The following is a 20,875-nucleotide window of genomic DNA, read 5'->3' on the forward strand; positions in this document are numbered from 1 at the left end:
TCCAGCTTGGGCTGTCTCTGCCTCTGATTGTTGCAAACACGCCCTCTTGGCTGGCATCTGCTCCATCAGCTCCTCCTAATCCACCTCTGGGAACTCAGCACCACCTCCATGCAAGCATGGAGAACTCTGCTCCTCTCAGGGGCTCCAGTACCAGCAGGATGAGGCACCAACTCCTGCAGCCAACTCTTCACTCCAACTCTGACAGTACTCGTTTTTTCTCTGGACCTTGAGATTTCCTTGGTTCCTTGAAAATAAAGCTCAAGTTCCTCTACTCTGTCTGTATAAAGACAGATCATTCCACTGTCAACTTGTTCTATTCACCTCTCTTAAGCACTTTAATCACAGTCTTCTTCCTGTTGTTCAGTTGCTATGTCATGTCCAACTCTTTGTGACCCCATGGAGGGCACCATGCCTGGTTCCCCTGTCCTTCACTGTCTCCCAGAGTTTGCTCAGATTCACATCCATTGAGTCGGTGATGCTATCTAACCATCTCATCCTCTGCTGCCTCCTTCTCCTTTGGCCTTCAGTCTTTCCCAACATCAGGATCTTATCCAGTGAGTCAGTTCCTTGCATCAGGTGGCCAAAGTATTAGAGCTTCAGCTACAGCATCAGTCTTGCAGTGAATACTCAGGGTCAGTTTCCTTTAGGATTGACTGGTTTGATCTCCTTGCTGTCCAAGGGACTCTTAACAGTCTTCTCCAGCACCACAATTCAAGAGCATCAATTCTTTGGTGCTCATCCTTCTTTCTGGCCCAGCTCTCACATCCCTGCATGACTACTGGGAAGACCCACTCCTGCTTTCCACTCTTTCCCAGAACGCCCAGTGATGCTCTCTGTGCCTCATCCTGTTGACTCCCTTCAGCTTGGCCTGACTTTCTGCTTTTCATGCTTGGATATATTCCTGCATCTACCATATTCATTAAATGTCCTTCATTTGATGGGAAAACAGTTGAGTCATATCAGCATTTGCTCTCAGGAAACTATGCTGCTCCAACTACCTTTCTAACTTTCTGGAAATCAGCTCCTTACCTCTGTTTTTGCTCATTAAGATAGTGTTTTTCTTCCTATGGAAAACAGTATGGAGGTTCCTTAAAAATAGATAAACAACAAGGACCTATTATATAGCACAGAGAATTAAATTCAATATCTTGTAATAAAGTATAATGGGAAAGAATCTGAAAAGAATACACACACATATATATATATATATATATATATGTATGTATGTATGTATACTGAAACACTGCTATACACCAGAAACTAACACAACTTTGTAAATTAACTGTATTTCAGTTAAAAAAAAAAAAAGTCTGTTCTGTCCTGCACACCCTGGGTTCGTGTCTCTTTCCGAGTGCAACTCAGGTTGGACACACCTGAGACACGGAAGCTCCCTTGATGAAGACGAACAGCATCTTCTTACCTGTGAGCCGTAAACCCATGCATTGCCAGCTCCTTTCCTTCTTATTGTTTCTCTCACTTCATTTTTTTCTCACTTGTAGTATGAAAGACTGAGGAGAAATTTGATTTTTCTAAGGCTAAGGATGGCTTTGTATATTTGGCTAAGAATTGGTAATATGAATATACACATAAGACATATAGTCAGTCACTAAAACAAACAGACTGGTTGTCAACAGTAATTCACCTCTTTTCGGATAACAGGTGCTCACCGAAGTTCAGGTTGTGGAACATCATTCTGGGAGAGTCTACAAATAAATTTAAAAATACAATAACCTAGGCAGTGTGTGGCTGGAAGCTTCATACTAAAATTAGGCTAACTTTTCTATAAGGTATGTTACTAGGATTACAGGCCTTCCTTGATTCAAGGATGAGAAATGAATCCCAAATACAATGTGCGGACTTTGTATTCATAACCTACTTTATCTTTCAGTGTTTATGTTTGAAGATAAATGCCCTACTTAGGTATTTTGTGTGTGTTCTCGTTTTTCCGAGCGTCTATTTGAAGGGCTCTGTTTGTCTGTTTCTCCTCTGATTGGCTGCACAGGAAGCTCCATCCTGCATCGTGAGTCTAGCATCTTGCGTTTTCTCCCGCATATCCCATTGTCTGTGCTCACACAGCATGGCCAGCGCCGCATCCGCCTCTTTCCCTGTGCAACCACTCGGAACACTGAGGCGCCCCTCCACGCGGAGCATGCGCATGGGTTCAGCATCCGGTGCAGGGACGGAGAGTGGACAGGCCCGCAGCCTCGCTCACCACTAAATGGCTGCTTTCCCCCTCTTGGTTTCCCCGTTACAGATACTGCAATGAGCACCTGCTGTGCCCGCCACACGTGTTCTGGACAGGATGGGGACCCTGGGAACGGTGCACGGCCCAGTGTGGGGGTGGCATTCAAGCTCGCCGCCGAACCTGCGAGAATGGTCCTGACTGTGCAGGCTGTAATGTGGTGAGTAGTCCTCATCCCCAGCCTGCAGTCTAGAGCGGGGAGACCAGAGTCATCAAACACCAGGTGCTCTGCACACACGTAATGCTACACCCACAAAAGATGTTTTGCAAACACAGATGCTCTGCAGAGACTAGGTGCTCTCACCGACTACAGATACTGCCAACAGGAGCTTCTCAGCAGACGCTTGATGTTGTGCAAACCTAAAATGCTCTGGAAACTTGATGCTGTGAATCTAGTGCCTGTTCAGGTACTAGATGCTGTGACTCACAAGTCTTTCTGGCTAACGAGAATGTCTGGAGGAAATACTTGGAATTAAGCGTATCCTGAAGGCTGATGGGAGGAAATCTTCCCGTATGGGATAAGCTGCCCCAAGGGTTTTCCAGTTCTTGTCTCTGAGCTAGTACAAAAACTTCAGCCTGCATTACTCTGGGTGCTATATTTGGTTTGGGAAATGCGATAAGATCATGAAACTGAGCCCACACTAAGTTATTAATGTAACATGTGGACAAACCTTCAACACTGAAGACTCACCAACTTTATGGGGCCGTTATCAGAGCACATTTGGTGCCAATTTTAAGGGCATCAAGGACAACTTATGGTTTTCTTCCTCTTATGCCTTAGTGGGTCCTATTTCTCCTAACACTTTGGTCTGCCAAAATCCAGCTTGTGGGAAGGCCTGATGTTGCTCTTCCTGTGCCGTCTGTCAGAATGATTGAGCACTCAAGTCTGTGGGGCTTTGGCTTCATTTGCTTGCCCCTGGTGCAAACATTGCAGAGTGACTGTAGAGACAGTAGGGATGCCTTGGTGGGGAGGTTCAGCATGAGAAGGTCTGGTTGGGCATGCTTCCTTGCTGATCTTCCAGTTGGTCTTTGCAGTAATTTTGTAACCTTGGCTTATAAGACATAGAAGGTTTTTGTGCTGCTGTAAAGTTTGTTTTTGTGAGACCTAAAAACCACACAGTTCAGATAGTCTTGGGAAATTTGGAGAGGGAAAGAGGATTATGAGATGCTTTGTCGGATATTATACCCAACCCAAGGAGATTTTGTTATTGGGATTTGCAATTAGATTTGTTCCCCTTTGCACTGGCAAAGATATTGCAGTAGCTTTAGCAGAATCTATTACTGATTATAGAAGCACTTCTTTCCAGGTCAGCCTGAACTAACTTTCAACCATGGAATATCTTAGTGTTCAGTTTAGGATGATGTAATTATTGATAATTCAGATGCTGAGATTTAAAATTATTTATGAAAACGTGACAGGTAAATCTGTGATCATTTAGAAGGTCTAGGAAACTGTTCAAATGTGGTAGGTTTTACCTTTCTAAAATGTATCAGTCCTGATCCAGGTTTTTGGCATCTAACACTGGGGTTTCCACTCTCAAGTCAAAATTTGTCTCCTCTGCTGGTAAACCATAGGGATTGATGACCTGAGTGGAATTGCACTTTAGTTTGTAAACTTTGCACTACAAAGAACTCATAAAACATTTCAAGTCATTAATTTTCTTATTGTAAACTTACTTAAGTTATTACATATAAAAAGTTTGATGAAAGAAAAGTGTAGCCTATCTCCTTTGCAGTCGCTGGACTCTGTGTGTGTGTGTGTGTGTGTGTGTGTGTGTGTGTGTGTGAGAGATACATATAATTATAAATGTAAAACTTGAATGTCTTCCTAAAATGTTCATGTATTTGTTTTGTTTGTCTCTAAATTTGCAGAATTTGGTTTGTGAAAACTGTAACATCAGTTTTCAAATTCAGAGGACTATCAGGAGCATCTCTAAGGAGTTTAGTATAAGTTTTTAGGTATTTTAGCTTAGTTTTCTTTTTCTTCCCCTCCAGAGTTAAACTACTGGCCATGTAATTTCTGGAAGGTGTTATTACAGCACACTGGAGCATTCTGTGGAGAAGGAAATGGCAACCCACTCCAGTGTTCTTGCCTGGAGAATCCCAGGGACGGGGAAGCCTGGTGGGCTGCCGTCTATGGGGTCGCACAGAGTTGGACACAACTGAAGCGACTTAGCAGCAGCAGCAGAAGCATTCTGTTCTTTATAGTAGAAGCACAACTTTTATTTTTTTCCCACATTTTTTTTTCCTATTTATTCTACTTTCTGTCTCTTCCAAGGCAGGAATATCAACTGATGAACATAAGTGGAATGAAGGAGAGGCTTGGTTTCTTTGGCTTGCTTAGAAAATGTATCCTATCAGTTCAATTCCTAAGATGCTTATTTAAAAATAATAGCTACTTAGGTAAAGTGACATGTTGATCATATCCTAGCTGCAGTTTAGACATCTTTGGCCGCAACGTATGTTTGTTTTTGATGTTTAGTCTTCTATCGAGATGGTGGCACACAGCATTGTAAATTGACCATACTCTATTACAAAATAAAAATTAAATATTAAAACAAGAGAATTTTAAAAAATACAAGGACATTTTAAATTGGTAAAAAAAAAAAAAGAAGATGTGGCTGTAAGCATAGGTAATTTGTTGATTTTGGAGTCACGCATTTCATTATCTGCATGCCTGTGTCTGGCTGGATGACATCAGGTGATATTTCTGAATCTCTGGCTCCTCTTCTGGGAAGAGGGTGATCTTTCATCCCTCCCACAGTGAGTATCAAGTGCAGTGATGCCCGTGACCTCCTGCCAGAAAGTCTCAGCTTCCTTGTGAGTTCTCTTCCCTACTTTCACTTCTTTGTTACTCCTGGTCTTCAGCTGCTCCTTTGAGTTCAAGCTTGTTAAAAATGATTTATACTAATGAAATGTTATTCACACAGTAAAGGACAGACTCTTGAAAAGGATAAGAATTTAAATTTCATAAGCACAGCAGCAGCCAATAGAAAAAGTGTTGCATTCAAGTTCAAGAATGAATAGGATATAAAAGACTTGAGAATCTTTTCTTGTTCTGCCATTTTTAACTTGAAATTTCCCCCAAAATATTTTCCATGTTTCACCTGTGATGTTCATATGTCTTTGTTTTTGAATAAATCTCCAAGCCTTTATTTAAGTCTCAGTAAGAGATGGTCAGTCAAGGATCCTCATTGAGAACCATTAGTTTTTTTCTGTGAATCTCAGCTCTTAAAGTTCTAAATGTTGGTATCTCTTCACAATCCTGATTTAATATTTTTTGTTGTTGTTAAATATGAAGAAGTGGGCTTGCTGGGATCGGATGGTAGTTTTATTTTTTATTGTTTGAGGAATCTCTGTGGTGTTTTGCATAGCGGCTGCACCATTTTGCATCCCCATCTATAGCATGCAAGGGTTTCAATTTCTCTATATCCAAAAGAAACCAGGATCTTGAAAAGCTCTCTATATTCCTGTGTTCACTGAGGCACTATTCACAGCAGGCAGGATGTAGAAGCAACTGAAATCTCCATCTACAGATGAAAGGATAAAGAACAGGATATACTAAAATGGAATACCATTTAGCCTTTAAAAAGGAGGAAATTCCTCCAGGTCCAGTTCAGTTCAGTTCAGTCGCTCAGTCGTGTCCGACTCTTTGCGAGCCCATGAAACGCAGCACACCAGGCCTCCCTGTTCATCACCAACTCCCGGAGTTCACTCAGACTCACGTCCATCGAGTCAGTGATGCCATTCAGCCATCTCATCCTCTGCCGTCCCCTTCTCCCCCTGCCCCCAATCCCTCCCAGCATCAGAGTCTTTTCAAATGAGTCAACTCTTCGCATGAGGTGGCCAAAGTACTGGAGTTTCAGCTTTAGCATCATTCCTTCCAAAGAAATCCCAGGGTTGATCTCCTTCAGAATGGACTGGTTGGATCTCCTTGCAGTCCAAGGGACTGTCAAGAGTCTTCTCCAACAAGAGTCTTCTCTAACACCACAGTTCAAAAGCATCAATTCTTCGGCACTCAGCTTTCTTCACAGTCCAACTCTCACATCCATACATTATGCTAAGTGAAATTAGCCATTCACCGGAAGACAAATAGCATGTGATTCCACTTACAGGGAGATATCTGAAACAGTCAGATACTTAGGATCAAAGACGGCAGCGGTGTTTGCCAGGGGCTGGCTGGAGAGGGAGATGGGGAGATAAAGTTTTAGTTAAGCAAGATGGACAAGTTCTAGAGGTATGCCACAACACTGTGCCTACAGTCAACAATACAGTACTGAGCACTTAAAAATCTATAAGAAGGTTGATCACATGTTCAATGTTTATCATGTTTACCATGATAAAATAGAGTAATAAAAAAACAAAGGTAAACAAAAGTAAGTTCCAGATGTCAAAGGTTTGGGGGCCCGGAGCCTTGGGTTGTTTGGGGAGCTCACTGACACATGCAGAGGGAGGGCCTGGATCTTGTGCAGCCAGTTAATTGTGTGACCCCGAGGTCTGCCCACTGTCCTCTCGGCCTCTGTCTCAAAGCTAGCTAGAGGCCATGTTTGCTGGCCCTGAAATCACTGATGCTCTGATCCTGATACCCCTTTCCTGGACCCTGGGGACACGTGTGTCCTTCCCTGGTGGCTAAATGAGTTTGGAATGAGGTACAACAGGACACTTAATGGACAAACTCCTCCCACTTCTAAGTAAGCCACTCTAGAACCCATATGAGCCTTGGGTCCCACTTCTAAGTAAGCTGCTTTACAACCCGTATGAGCGCTGGGTTTCCGCTTCTGAGTCAGCTACTCTAGAACCCATATAAGCAGCTCTAGAACCCAAATGATCCCTGTGTCCCACTTCTAAGTAAGCTGCTCTAGAACCCATATGAGCGCTGGGTCCCACTTCTGAGTAAGCTGCTCTAGAACCCATATAGGTGCCAGGTTCCACTTCTGCATAAGCTGCTCTAGGACCCATATGAGCGCTGGGTTCTGCTTCTAAGTAAGCTGCTCTAAAACCCATATGAGCGCTGGGTCCCACTTCTTACTAAGCTGCTCTAGAACCCATATAAGCTGCTCTAGAACCCATATGAGCCTTAGGCCCTGCTTCTGAGTAAGCTGCTCTAGAACCCATATGAGTGCTCGGTTTCTCTGGTCCCCGCTGCCCTTCCCCAGCTCCCTGCACACCTGTGGCCTCCCAGAGCATGTGGGGAAAGCACAGGTGGCAGGTGAGAAAGCTGGTGTCACACCCCAGCTCTGCCTGTGAGTATGCAGGACGCTTGGGGCCCTGTTCCATGTCTCCAGTCAGCATCCTTGAATGCATCCCTGGCTGTCTGTGAGGATGCACAGAATGTATGAGACATATGTTTGTATATCATTGCTCAGTAACAAACCCAACAAGGCAAATTGAAATAGAAAATGTCACCATCATTATTGAAGCTTCCCAGGTGGCGCTAGTGGTAAAGAATCTACCTACAGTGACAGAGACCACAGTTCAATCCCTGGGTCAATCACTGGAGGGGGAGATGGCAGCCCAGTCCAGTATTCTTGCCTGGAGAATTCCATGGACAGTGGAGCCTGGTGGGCTACAGTTCATGGGGCTGCAAAGAGTCGAACATGACTGCAGATCCACCCACCACCATCATTATTGACATCAAGTCATAGTCTTGGGGGAAAATCTTCTATTCTTGAATAATATACCAGTAGCAATTTTATGTTTTTCTATTTAAAATTACCTTTATATTCATATTTGTATAATTTGTAATTTGTATTTGTATAAATATAGAAATTTATATTAAATGTAAGTTATTTTATGTTACCTGAGGTTGGCACATGTGTTCAGTCGCTCAGTCATGTCCGACTCTTTGTGACCCCAGGGACTGGAGCCCACCAGACTCCTCTGTCCATGGGATTCTCCAGGCAAGATTACTGGAGTGGGTTGCCATTTCCTTCCCCAGGGGATCTTCCCAACCCAGAGATCAAATGCTGGTCTCCTGCATTGCAGGTGGATTGTGTATCAACTGAGCTACCAGGGAAGCCTGAGGTTGACATATGTGTTTCACTTTTAACCTCTTTCAATAATAGCTGATACCATAATGATGCCTGTTAGATCAAGTCTTACAAATCCTAACTTGCTGCATAATGTCACACAAATTATTGAAATGAGGTGATGATTAGACATACTCGAGTTGTTATCTAGTCAGGTTATGATAGCCTGAAATCCCGTGTCATTTAACAAAGTGCTCGTAGTAAACCTGGATAGCAGTAGTAAAAATAAAAGTCACTCAGTCGTGTCCGACTCTTTGTGACCCACAAGTCCATGGAATTCTCCAGGCCAGAATACTGGAGTGAATAGCCTTTCCCTTCTCCAGGGGATCTTCCCAACCCAGGGATCAAACCCAGGTCTCCTGCATTGCAGGCGGATTCTTTACCAGCTGAGCCACCAGGGAGGCCCACAAGGGACAGCAGTAGAAAGCAGGGGAAATGATGCGCTCAGCACCTGCTGAGGGCTGGATGCAGTCTATCGGCCCCTTGTTCTATGAACCACTCTGTAACTGGTTCAACTACACCAGTGCTTATGGATGAAGCCTAGTGAGGCAGCCCAGGGGTAAACTGCCCGAGGGTACCGTGCCTGTCCCTAGAGGAGGAGGGCAGAAGTGTCTCCATTCCAGTGTCTCCTCCTCTCCTACTTGCGGGAAGATGGGCTGAGAGAGAATCAGTGTCTGTTCCAGGTCTCCTGCCAGGATTTAAGCCTACCTAGATCACAGCAGTGATTTGGAACTGGGAGGATATACTTATTTTACTTAAAATAATTAGATCATTTTAGAATAGGCACTTTGGGCTCAATTTTATTTGGCATATTTTTACTTCATTTCTAAACTTGTTTTCCTTGTTGTTCAGTTTCTCAGTTGTGTCCAACTCCTTGCGACCCTATGGACTGCAGCAAGCCAGGCTTCCCTGTCCTTCGCTATCTGCCAGAGCTTGCTTAAACTCATATCCATTGAGTTGGTGATGCCATCCAACAATCTCGTCCTCTCATCCCCTTCTTCTCCTGCCTTCAATCTTTCCCAGCATCATGGTTTTTATGTCAGCTCTTCACAACAGGTAGCCGAAGTATTGGAGCTTCAGCTTCAGCATCAGTCCTTCCAATAAATATTCAGGCTGATTTTCTTTAGAATTGACTGGTTTGATCTCCTTGCAGTCCAAGCGACTCTCAAGCATCTTCTCCAACACAACAGTTCAAAAGCATCAATTCTGCAGCACTCAGCCTTCTTTATAATCCAACTCTCACATCCATACATGAATACTGGAAAAACCATAGCTTTGATTATATGGACCTTTGGCAGAGTAATGCATCTGCTTTTTAATATGCCGTCTAGGTTGATCATAGCTTTTCTTCCAAGGAGCAAGCGTCTTTTAATTTCATGGCTACAATAACCATCTGCAGTGATTTTGGAAAATAAAGCCTGTCACTGTTTCCATTGTTTCCCCATCTATTTGCCATGGGCAGGATGCCATAATCATTTTTTGAATGTTGAGTTATAAGCCAGCTTTTGCACTCTCCTCTTTCACTTTCATCAAGAGGCTCTTTAGTTATTCACTTTCTGCCATAAGGGTGGTATTATCTGCATATCTGAAGTTATTGATATTTCTCCCAGCAATCTTGATTCCAGCTTGTGCTTCATCCAGCCCATCATTTTGCATGATGTACTCTGCATAGAAATTATATAAGCAGAGTCACAATATATTGCCTTAACGTACTCCCTTCCCAATTTAGAACCAGTCTGTTGTTCCATGTTCGGTTCTAACTTGCTTACTGACCTGTGTACAGATTTCTCAGGAGGCAGGTCAAGTGGTCTGGTATTCCCATCTCTTTCAGAATTTTCCACTGTTTGTTGTGATCCACAAAGTCAAAGGCTTTAGTGTAGTCAGTGAAGCAGAAGTGTATGTTTTTTCTGGAAATTTTTTGCTTTTTCTATGATCCAGCAGATGTTGACAGTTTGATCTCTCTATCCTCTGCCTTTTCTAAATCCAGCTTGAACATCTGGAAGTTCTCAGTTCATGTACTGTTCAAGTGTAATGTGGCGAATTTTGAACATTACTGTGCTAGCATGTGAGATGAGTGCAGTTGTGTGGTAGTTTGAGCATTCTTTGGCATTGCCTTTCTTTGGGATTGGAATGAAACCTGACCTTTTCCGGTCCTGTGGCCACTGGTGTGTTTTCCAGATTTGTTGGCATATTGAGTGCAGCACTTTCACAGCATCATCTTTTAGGTTTTGAAATAGCTCAACTGGAATTCCATCAGCTCTGCTAGCTTTGTTTTTCCTGATGCTTCCTAAGGCCCACTTGACTTCCCACTCCAAGATATTTGGCTCTAGGTGAGTGATCACACCAATAACCATCAAGGTAATCGTTATATGAAGTTTTACAAATCATAACTTCCTGCGTAATATCAAATGAAATGTTGAAACTATAACCAAGCAACCTGGAGCCATTATTTAGGTGTGTTATGATAGACTGAAATTCTGTGTTTCCTAATCAAATGATTCAGTTTTATTGAGCCCCTACTGTGTGCGATGGATTGTTCTATTCTCACTGTGTCCCTTCTAGGCAGTTTTCATTAGTACCTCCATGTGGAGATGGGGAAACTCAACTTGAGAAAAATTAATGAACTTGGCCAGTATCCCACTGTAGTGGGTAACTGGGCCAGCATTTGAGAACTGGTTCTTTGGGTACAAATAGAATACACTGACACAACTGCATTTGCACCTTTTTTTGCTTAATGTTAAGTGATAAATGATAAGACCTTATTTTTCTTTACTCTTACAGAGTACAAATTGTATCTTAGCAGAGGTTTTTTTTTTGTATTTGTTTTTTTGTCTTTCCATAACCCTCCCCTAGTTCATTAGCTTCCTTGATGTCCATAATATTGCAGTCATATCCTTTCGCCAGCCCCCACAGTGAGAGTTCCATTTAGAGATTCTCATGAGCATGGAAATGAATGGAAGGTGAACTCATAACCCAAATCTTACTTCTGTGTTTTGGCTGAAAATTGCAACATTCAAAAGGAAGAAAGACAGGACTTCCATGATGGTACAGTGGATAAGAATCAGCCTACCAATGCAGGAGACGTAGGTTCAATCCCTGGTCCAGGATCATCCCACCTGCTGGGAAACAACTAAACCCGTGTCCCACACCTACTGAGCCTGAGCTCTAGATCCCACCAGCTGCAACTACCGAAGCCCGTGTGCCCAGAACCAGTGCTCTGCAGCAAGAGAAGCTCCCGCCATGAGAAGCCCACACATTGCAACGAAGAACAGCCGCCACTCACTGCAACTAGAGAAAGCCTGAGGGCAGCAGCAAGGACCCAGCAGAGGCAAAATCAATATATAAGTTTTTTTCAAAAACAGCAAGGAAGGCATAAAATATTACAGTATATATAGAGTTGCTTCTTAAATTCATGTAATTCTGAATTCCCTCAAAGGTTTAGCAGAAGAATAAAGCTAAAGACAGTGTCACATGCAGCTAAGATAATTCAAAATCAAAAACAGCCTTAGTCCTGCCAGCACTATTTATTACTGAATCACACCCAGTGTAAAGCAGTTGACAAAAGCCATGATTTCAGATATCAGCAGGGAGTAGAGGAGGGAGATCTATTTTCTAGATACAAAAGAACTGGACCACAGAAGGCCCTGAAAGGTCAGGAATAAAGACATCAATCAAATCAATACAAGCTGCCAAAAGGGCTTCTGGGAAGGTTAATCAGAGTTGATATAACATATTAGAAATTGTTTGACTCAAGTAATGGCACCTGTATAGTTAAAGCTATGGTTTTTCCAGTAGTCATGTACGAATGTGAGTTGGACCACAAAGAAGACTGACCGCTGAAGAAGTGATACTTTCGAATAGTAGTGGTGGAGAAGACGCTTGAAAGTCTCTTGGACTGCAAGAAGGTCAAACCAGTCAATCCTAAAGAAAGTCAGTCCTGAATGTTCACTGGACAGACTGATGCTGAAAGTGAAGCTTCAATACTTTGGCCATCTGATGCAAAGATCCGACTCATTGGAAAAGACCCTGATGCTGGGAAAGACTGAGGGCAAGAATAGAAGGGGGTGACAGAGAATAAGATGGTTAGATAGTATCACTGGCTCAGGGGGTTAGTCTGAACAAACTTTGGGAGATAATGAAGGACAGAGAAGCCTGGTGTGCTGTAGTACATGGCGGCCCACCGAGTCTGACCCACTTAGTGACTGAACAACAACAAATGTCATCGTGGATACATTTAGAAACAAGTAAGACCTGGCAGTTGGCAGTTTAAATAGATTGCAATGCATGAAAACAATAACAATATTACAAAATAGCTGGGTCTTGTGTAGCACATTGGATTTCCCAAAATACTTTGGGAAAGGTTATCTCATATGTTCCTGATTTTCCAAATAAGATAATCACTGCTCAGGGAAAATCATTTTATGCAAATGATCGACAGACCAAGACTCTAGGTCCAGGTCTTCTGGCCTCAAGATGCTGGAAAGTCCAGGAAGCTGTGGCCTTCTCAGAAGATCCTGGGGTAAGATCTGATCATTCTACAGGACTAGTATCCCCACCCACAGATTAACAACCACAAGTTAATAACCCCGCCCACAAAGTAACAACCCTGCCCACAAAGCTGGACTAATTTAATTTCCTTTCCTTTTCTTTAGTCCACCCCCCAACCCAGAACAGCTCTTTTAGTACTAAAATTACCTTTCCTCAGAAAGTAAAGAATCTACTTGCAGTGTGGGAGACCCGGGTTCGATCCCTGGGTTGGGAAGATCCCCTGGAGAAGGGAAAGGCTACCCACTCCAGTATTCTGGCCTGGAGAATTCCATGGACAGAGGAGCCTGTCAGGCTACCGTCCAGGGGCTCACAGTCAGACACGACTGAGCAACTTTCACTGCTTTCAAAATATTTTTTAAGAGGTGGCGCTAGTAATAAAGAATCTGCCTACCATTGCAGGAGGTGCAAGATACACGGGTTCAATTCCTGGGTTGGGAAGATCCTCTGGAGAAGGAAATGGCAACCCACTCCAGTATTCTTGCTTGGAGAATCCCACGGACAGAGGAGCCTGGCTGGCTACTTGTCCATGGGATCGAAAAGAGTCAGACACGGCTGAGCACGCACACATCCTACTATACATACATACCTTCAAGAGAATAACGACCTCCGTGCAGGGGCACCTACTTCTCCTCAGATGGGGCAGCTCACACCTCCTTTCTGCAGAAAATAGGAAGGAAACCTTAGCTGGGAGAGACTGAAGTTTTTAAACCTGAAAAGTAGTCTGCTTCCTGGTGTGTGCTGGCTAGTTTCCGTTGCACTGGTGATTTTCTAGGGCTCCGTGGTCCTGCCGTGCAGAACAGGCACTTTTCTCTGACGAGGGGCAAGCACATTTTCTCTTGGTCCTGTTGTTTTTGTTTGCTTTTGTTAACGTTTGGATGATGTAAGCCCAGCATGTGCTAGACAGAGGCACTTGCATGTTGCCAGTTTACACTAAGCTGTGTTGTTCAAAGGGTTATTATTTCACTTCTACCAAAATCCATTTCTGCACCTTTGTCTGTTTTCCCAGCAATACCTTGAGGGCTCGGTCACAAACGCTGGCCCCCCATCTGTGCTGCTTCCTCGGGCTTCTCACTGAGCTGTAGGAAGCTCCTGTTTAGTCTCTCAGCAATGTCTAATTCGTTTGCAACCCCGTGGACTGTAGCCCGCCAGGCTCTTCTGTCCATGGGGTTTCCCAGGCAAGAATACTGGAGTGGGTTGCCGTTCCCTCCTGCAGGAGATCTTCCCACTCCAGGGATCGAACCCAAGTCTCCTGTGTCTCCTGCACTGTCAGGCAGATTCTTTACCGCTGAGCCACCAGGGAAGCCTGGAAGCTCTGCTTACGTTACTAAGTCAGTCAGTGGCCCTTCTGGGTTAAATACAACTAGCTTTATCCATTGTTTATGAAGATACCATTTCATAATTCTAAAAAGGCTGTTCTCTGAAATACAATTTAATAAATAAATACAAATCAAATAGTTGACTCTTACTCAATGGAAACATTGAAAATTTTTTATAAATAAAAATACTGTATGTACATTTCATCACCATCACTCGCCCACTGCAGTGTGCTTGTAAAATGCTTTCACTTGTACTTCTGCGAATTATTCTGTGAGGGGAATGATGCATCTCTCTAGCTGAAACTAGATGTTACACCTTCCTAAACATGGGAATGAAAAATTGGCTTTGTTTTGTTATTTGAGATCTCAATGAAAAGCTTGCATATATGAAAGATTGTCAGCTTAAAAATGCCAGAATTTGTTGAAAGAGGCTTGAATATTTTTAAAAAGTTAATATCAGTACAAGCAGTCAAGTGTTACAGAGGATAACTGAAAACATGGAAGCATTCTGAAATTTAGAACTGGAAGTGTGGCCATCAAGTCTAAGAATGATGTATGATGCAGATGGAAAGAAAAGAAAATGATGGATTACAGGACTTAATCCATCAAAAGCCGGCCTCTAGAACATATGAATTACGCTACCGTCTCTGGAAACTGTAATTGATATGGAGATCTGGACTAGTTCACAAAAATGTTTCTGTTACAGTGTTGGAAGAGGCTATTGCCCAGATTTCTTTGGCTTTACAGAAAATTGGGGTTGTTTCTGCTTGTAACAATTCAAATAGAGTGATTGCAATATTAATTGAAAAAGAGACACTTTCCTGAAGATTTTCTGTTGTAAAAATGACTTTAGTCACACACACACACACACACACAGACTCTTTCTTTATAGGTTGCTAATACATTCCATGATAAAGATTTTCCAATACCTGTTTTTAAAATACCTGAAATGAACTTATGGAGACAGAAACAGTATTCTCAGCCATAACAGTTGCCACTCAATGACCATAAGTTTAAAAATCTTTTGTAGACCTACACAAATACACAGTACATAAATAAGAAACGGATTTCCTAAAGATGTTAATAAATACTCAACTAGAGCGATCGAACCCATGCCCCCTGCAATGGAAGCGTGGAGTCTAAACCACTGGACCACGAAGCGCGTGCCCCAGGCTTCTGTGTCAAAAGATGCTAGAGTTTGAACTGCTGCAAAATGAGTAATGAAATATGACTTTCTAAATTTAAAGCCTTAGTAGAAGTTCTTATAACAAGAGTCAGGGAATATTCTTTTCCAAATGCATCTTCAGTCTTTGATCATTGGCCTGCTGACACTTTTGGTTAATCGTGGATTGTGCGTAGAGGATGCTCCTGAGGTCGTTTATTCGACTTGGTATCTCTGCCAAACTGGGCACTTATTTCTAGTCAATTACTGTAGCTCACCTTGTATCCTTGTAGTTTCACCAGGCACTTGCCACTGCAATTAAAGAGAATGGTCTCTTGGAGTCTGAACAGGCTTTGCTTGTTCCTAGATTTTAAAAAAGCAATGTAGCTGTCCCATCCAATTGGCCTTTAAATGATGCTCGCATTTGGAGATGAGGACTTCCTGTTCTCTGTATACGGTTTGTGACGTCAAGGATGCGCTACTGTCTTTGGGTGCTTCCCTCTCCCTGTGTTACGCACAATGTACTTTAGTACCAGTGTTGATTTAGCACGAGTGGTGTGTTGTAGAAATAGTTCACACATGTACTAGGGCAACCAAAGAGTTTTAAGACACGTTTTGGTCATATTATATTGATACTTGTCATTTGGCTTTACTGGTGGCAGACAGTTTTTCCTTTTAGGGGAAGTAACGTGTTTAATTATATCAACAGTATGTTTTAATTGGTGTTTTGCCTAAGATTTGCATTTCCCATTTTTTTATTATTTCATCTGAATGCCTCCAATGAAATTATTGAACATGTATAATTTCAGTTGTTAGAACAATGAGCATACATAATAATTTTCAAAGCAACTTGTAATTAAGTAAAGAAGAAACTAACAGATGTTGGAACATGAGAGAAAATGGTTTTAAAACATTGAATATTTTTCCCAGATGCCATGGTTTCTTTCTTCCCAAGTGTTATCCTTTTATTAATCCTCTAATTTTTGAAGAACAAGAGCCTAGCTCAGAACTCTTCAATGTGAATACAAAAGGCTGCTGCTACATTTTGATTTGTTTGGTTACTATTTCTGAGTAGAAATGCAAGGTTCTATTTAGAAGCCTTTAACGTTGGGCAGAAAAATTTTTTTTAAAGCTGAACGGTTTTGCTCTGTGGTCTAAGGATGTGCTGAAATCGCACACGTTCTTAGAACAGTTGTCTGTTCATTTTACTATTTGGCATGTTTTTTTCTTTTCAAGATCTGTTTGACTTGCAGAATCTCATGAGGTTCTGGTTTGAAAGAAGTAGTTGCAGGAAAGGCTGCTGAAGACGGAGTTGGCTCGCACCGTGTCACATTCTGGCGTTATTATATAAGCCAAGCTGCGTGAGAAAGCGGCATCCTCCACATTAGTTCTTGGCACCTTGCTTCTATCATGATGAGGAAGGTTTTCCACATCTGTTCCAGTCTATCCTAGTCCCGTGAAATTGCCCAGTTTGCAGCTATTAAAAAGCAGTCTTCCAAGGAACCCGAGTGTCATCGTGCTGGGAGAAAGAAATGGCAGTGGCTGACAAAGAGGAAGCTGTGGAATCTACCTTATGAAATCATTCAGACTCCCTCGAAGCATGTGAGCTGTCGCCTCTCAAAGAGGAAGACGAAAATAGCAGGGGCAAACAGATGGAATCCAGATCTTAGGAGGAGCCCTCTGATGTTAGCCCGGCGATTACGAAGCTGATGTCATTGATTTCCTTCTCTTATGTTCTTGTCACGGCTAATAGCTTTTAGGGATAAGCTCTGACATCTGAAAGGGAAGGGTGGAAGGGAGCTTGGCCTGTTACATGAGTCATCTTTGATAAGTAATTTCTCAAACACTTGGTGTGATCTCACATGTAATTGTTAATTTCTAAAACAGTTTCACATGCGAAAGAAAAGAAGGCTCTCAGTGACTTGAGCTATGGATCCGTGTCTTCCATTCTATCCTCCATAGACTTTTCGGATCTTTTCATCCGTATATCTAGTCAACCAAAAATTTCAGACATGTGCCGTGTGTGAAGAACTGTAGGAGGTACTGTGGAAGATGAAGATACACAGTGCGTACAAGAAGACTATCTGTGGGAGAGAGCGTATAAATCTAATGGAAAGATTATAAGGAAAAAGTCAGGCATGCCAGAAAGCAATGAGGTCAGAGGAGGGGGCGGTTACCTCTGGCTGCATGGGTCCCTGGCCCCAGAGGTGTGGCCAGGATTTGGCCAAGTTGAAGTGGGAATGAGAGCTCCCCTGTGAAAGTGGCATAAAGGCAGTCTGTGGATCCGCGGGGTGGGGCACACCCTGGGAGCCACTGTTGTTGTTCAGATCACTAAGTTGTACCTGACTCTTTGCGACGCCGTGGACTGCAGCATGCCAGGCTTCCCTGTCCTTCAGCGTCATTGGTGTAGCCTGAGGTTGTTGTCAAGGAATATGAAATGAAGTCGCTCAGTCGTGTCCAACTCTCTGCGACCCTGTGGGCTGTAGCCTACCAGGCTCCTCCGTCCATGGGATTTCCTCCTGGAGTGGGTTGCCATTTCCTCCTCCAGGGGATCTTCCCAACCAGGGATCGAACCCGAGTCTCCCGCATTGTAGGCAGATGCTTTACCGTCTGGGCCACCAGGGAAGTCTTCCAGGAATATGGAGAGATGCAATGTGGAAAACAAGGTGTTTCATTCCTGAAAGGTCTTGAATATCAGGCTGAGGTGGGGGCATAGCCATTTAACTCTCACTCACTATTGCAGCTATGTAACTGGGGCTATTATAACTTTGTGGGCTTTTTTCAACTTTTTGGCCACACCTCACAGCCCTAGGATAATTTTCTTGTGTTAATATTTCCATACTATAACTCCATGACTGATTTCAAACATATAAGCTACATCCTGGTTTCAGTTATTTTTCTTGATAGACACCACCCCCGCACAACAAAAAGCATCCTGATTTTACTACCTAAAAGAAACTATCTAATTGTCAACACGTACATAACATTGTGAAAGCAGATCTGCATAGGTGCAGAGTCCTTATTCTAAAATTTGCTATTTTCCCACCATCATAATTTCAACTTTCATAGGTGCTTCTAAACCAAAAAAAAAATAATAAAGTCAATGTTGCCCCCAAATATGTCATGTAAACTTGGTTTAGTCCTATTTCAAAGGGGAAAGTTCCATCACATTAATAGGAGATAAATTAATTTCTTTTTACACATGGTTTAAATCCCCTTGGGTGATGTTTTTATTTCTATTTACTTATTTGTCTTCTTCAGGTCTCAGCTGTGGCATGCAGGGTCTTCATTGCATCATGAAGAATACTTTTTTGTGCCAAATGGATTCTCACTGTGGCCCTTGAGCTCAGTAGTTGCAGTACCTGGGCTTAGTTACTCTGAGACATGTGGGTTCTTAGTTCTTTAACCAAGGTTGAAGCCATGTCCCTTGCATTTCAAGGTGAATTATTAACCCCTGGACCACCAGGGAAGTTTCTTTTAAATTTATTAATACCCAAAAAAGATGATATTTGAAGATTTTTAGGAAATGGCAACCCTCTCCAGTTGCCTGGAGAATCCTATGGACAGAGGAGCCTTGCAGGCTACAGTCCATAGGGTCACAAAGAGTTAGACACGACTAAAGTAACTTAGCACAAAGTCTAGGATAATATCTGTCTTATTTGGGATTGTATCCTCAGTACCTAGCAGAATGTATAGCAGTGAATAAATGAAACTAGTTATTAATTTTATGTATTAATCTGTTAAAGATGATGGCAATTTGGGGCAATGTTATCAACATCTTTGCAGATGAAGTGATTATAATTGTGCATTATAGTGGTTTTGTCTAGTCTTTGGTTCTTTCTTACAGTTTCTTATGAAGGAACATGTTTTGTGATCAGTCTTCTTCACCCAGACTCTTCATACCCCGATGGAGCTGGTTTTTGTTCACATTTAATTTTTCTTTCCATGGTATTAGCTTATGAACTTTTCATTTCTTGTTCATATTCTTAAAGTATTTCAAAGTCTTTCTAATTAACTTTACAAGGCTGCTCCAAACGAATCAAATTCTGCACTGAAAACCAGCATGCCTGCAGTAATATCATGTGAAGTTCATTAAAATTGGTTTTGATATTAGATTAGACTTGGTGGTGACCTTCCAAGACCTTAGCAGACCCCCATAGGCAAGACTTGAGTACATATAACTAATGCAGAGCTCCCAATTAGAAAAGAAAACGTGAATTTAATATTTTAAAGCTGCACGGATTCCAGGATTTGAGCTCTCCTTTGTAAATAAGAAATTAAATGTAATGGCCCTGAGCCCTTTGCAGACCATCAGCCTGCCTGTTAGTCAAACATTGTCTTATCTCCCTTGGTGCATTTCATGAGCACAGCCAACGTGGAGTCCAGCTCTGTTCCCTCGACAGTGAGTCTCGAAGAGCCACGAGTATGAACCACAGCCGGGGATGCAGGCTGGGTGAAATGTAAATCTGGGTAGGTGGCTGTCCTTAACCTTGAGGAGCTCTCAGCCTAGGAGGAGAGATACTAATACTAACAACCCCATAACATCAGCTTCAGGTAGACAGTGCTGTATTGGAGATAAGCTACGTGTGTCCAAAAGTTGGGAAGAGTCAGGCTGGTAGTTTTAAGCCCCCCTCTATATGGGATGGGTTTTTCTGGACAAGCCTCACCTCACTATTTTAGCAGAAGTTAGTTCAGTTCAATTGCTCAGTCGTGTCTGACCCTTCGTGACCCCATGGACTGCAGCACCCCAGGCCTCCCTGTCCATCACTAACTCCCAGAGTCTACTCAAACATATCTCCATTGAGTCGGTGATGCCATCCAACCTTCTCATCCTCTGTCATCCCCTTCTCCTCCTGCTCTCAATCTTTCCCAGCATCAGGGTCTTTTGCAATGAGTCAGTTCTTCACATCAGGTGGCCATAGTATTGGAGCTTCAGCTTCAGCACCAGTACTTCCAGTGAATATTCAGGGCTGATTTCCTTTAGGATGGACTGGTTGGATCTCCTCGCAGTTCAAGGGACTCTCAAGAGTCTTCTCCAACACCACAGTTCAAAAGCATCAATTCTTTGGCGCTCAACTTTCTTTATAGTCCAACTCTTACATCCATACATGACTACTGGAAAAACCATAGCCTTGACGAGACAGACCTTTGGTAGTAAAGTAATGTCTCTGCTTTTTAATATGATGTCTAGGTTGGTCATAACTTTCCTTCCAAGGAGCAAGTGTCTTTTAATGTCATGGCTGCAGTCACCATCTGCAGTGATTTTGGAGCCCCAAAAAGTAAAGTCAGCCACTGTTTCCACTGTTTCCCCATCTATTTGCCATGAAGTGATGGGACCAGACACCATGATCTTAGTTTCTGAATGTTGAGCTTTAAACCAACTTTTTCACTCTCCTTTTTTCATCAAGAGGCTCTTTAGTTCTTCTTCACTTTCTGCCATAAGGGTGGTGCCATCTGCATATCTGAGGTTATTGATATTTCTGCTGGCAATCTTGATTCCAGCTTGTGCTTCCTCCAGCCCAGTGTTTCCTATGATGTACTCTGCATAGAAGTTAAATAAGCAGGGTGACAATCTACA

General features: G+C 42.7%; 1 protein-coding gene across 1 annotated transcript in view; it reads left to right on the top strand.

Annotated features, from left to right (window-relative positions):
- SEMA5A (semaphorin 5A) overlaps positions 1-20,875 on the top strand; it is a 549,084-nt gene that overhangs the window by 478,181 nt on the left and 50,028 nt on the right. The window contains exon 16 of the mRNA XM_068990538.1: positions 2,255-2,402. Coding sequence (XP_068846639.1) covers positions 2,255-2,402 — 148 coding nt within the window. The remainder of the gene's footprint in view (positions 1-2,254; positions 2,403-20,875) is intronic.

This window comes from Capricornis sumatraensis, chromosome 18 (assembly GCF_032405125.1).
Source record: "Capricornis sumatraensis isolate serow.1 chromosome 18, serow.2, whole genome shotgun sequence".
Classification (NCBI taxonomy): Eukaryota; Metazoa; Chordata; class Mammalia; order Artiodactyla; family Bovidae; genus Capricornis; species Capricornis sumatraensis.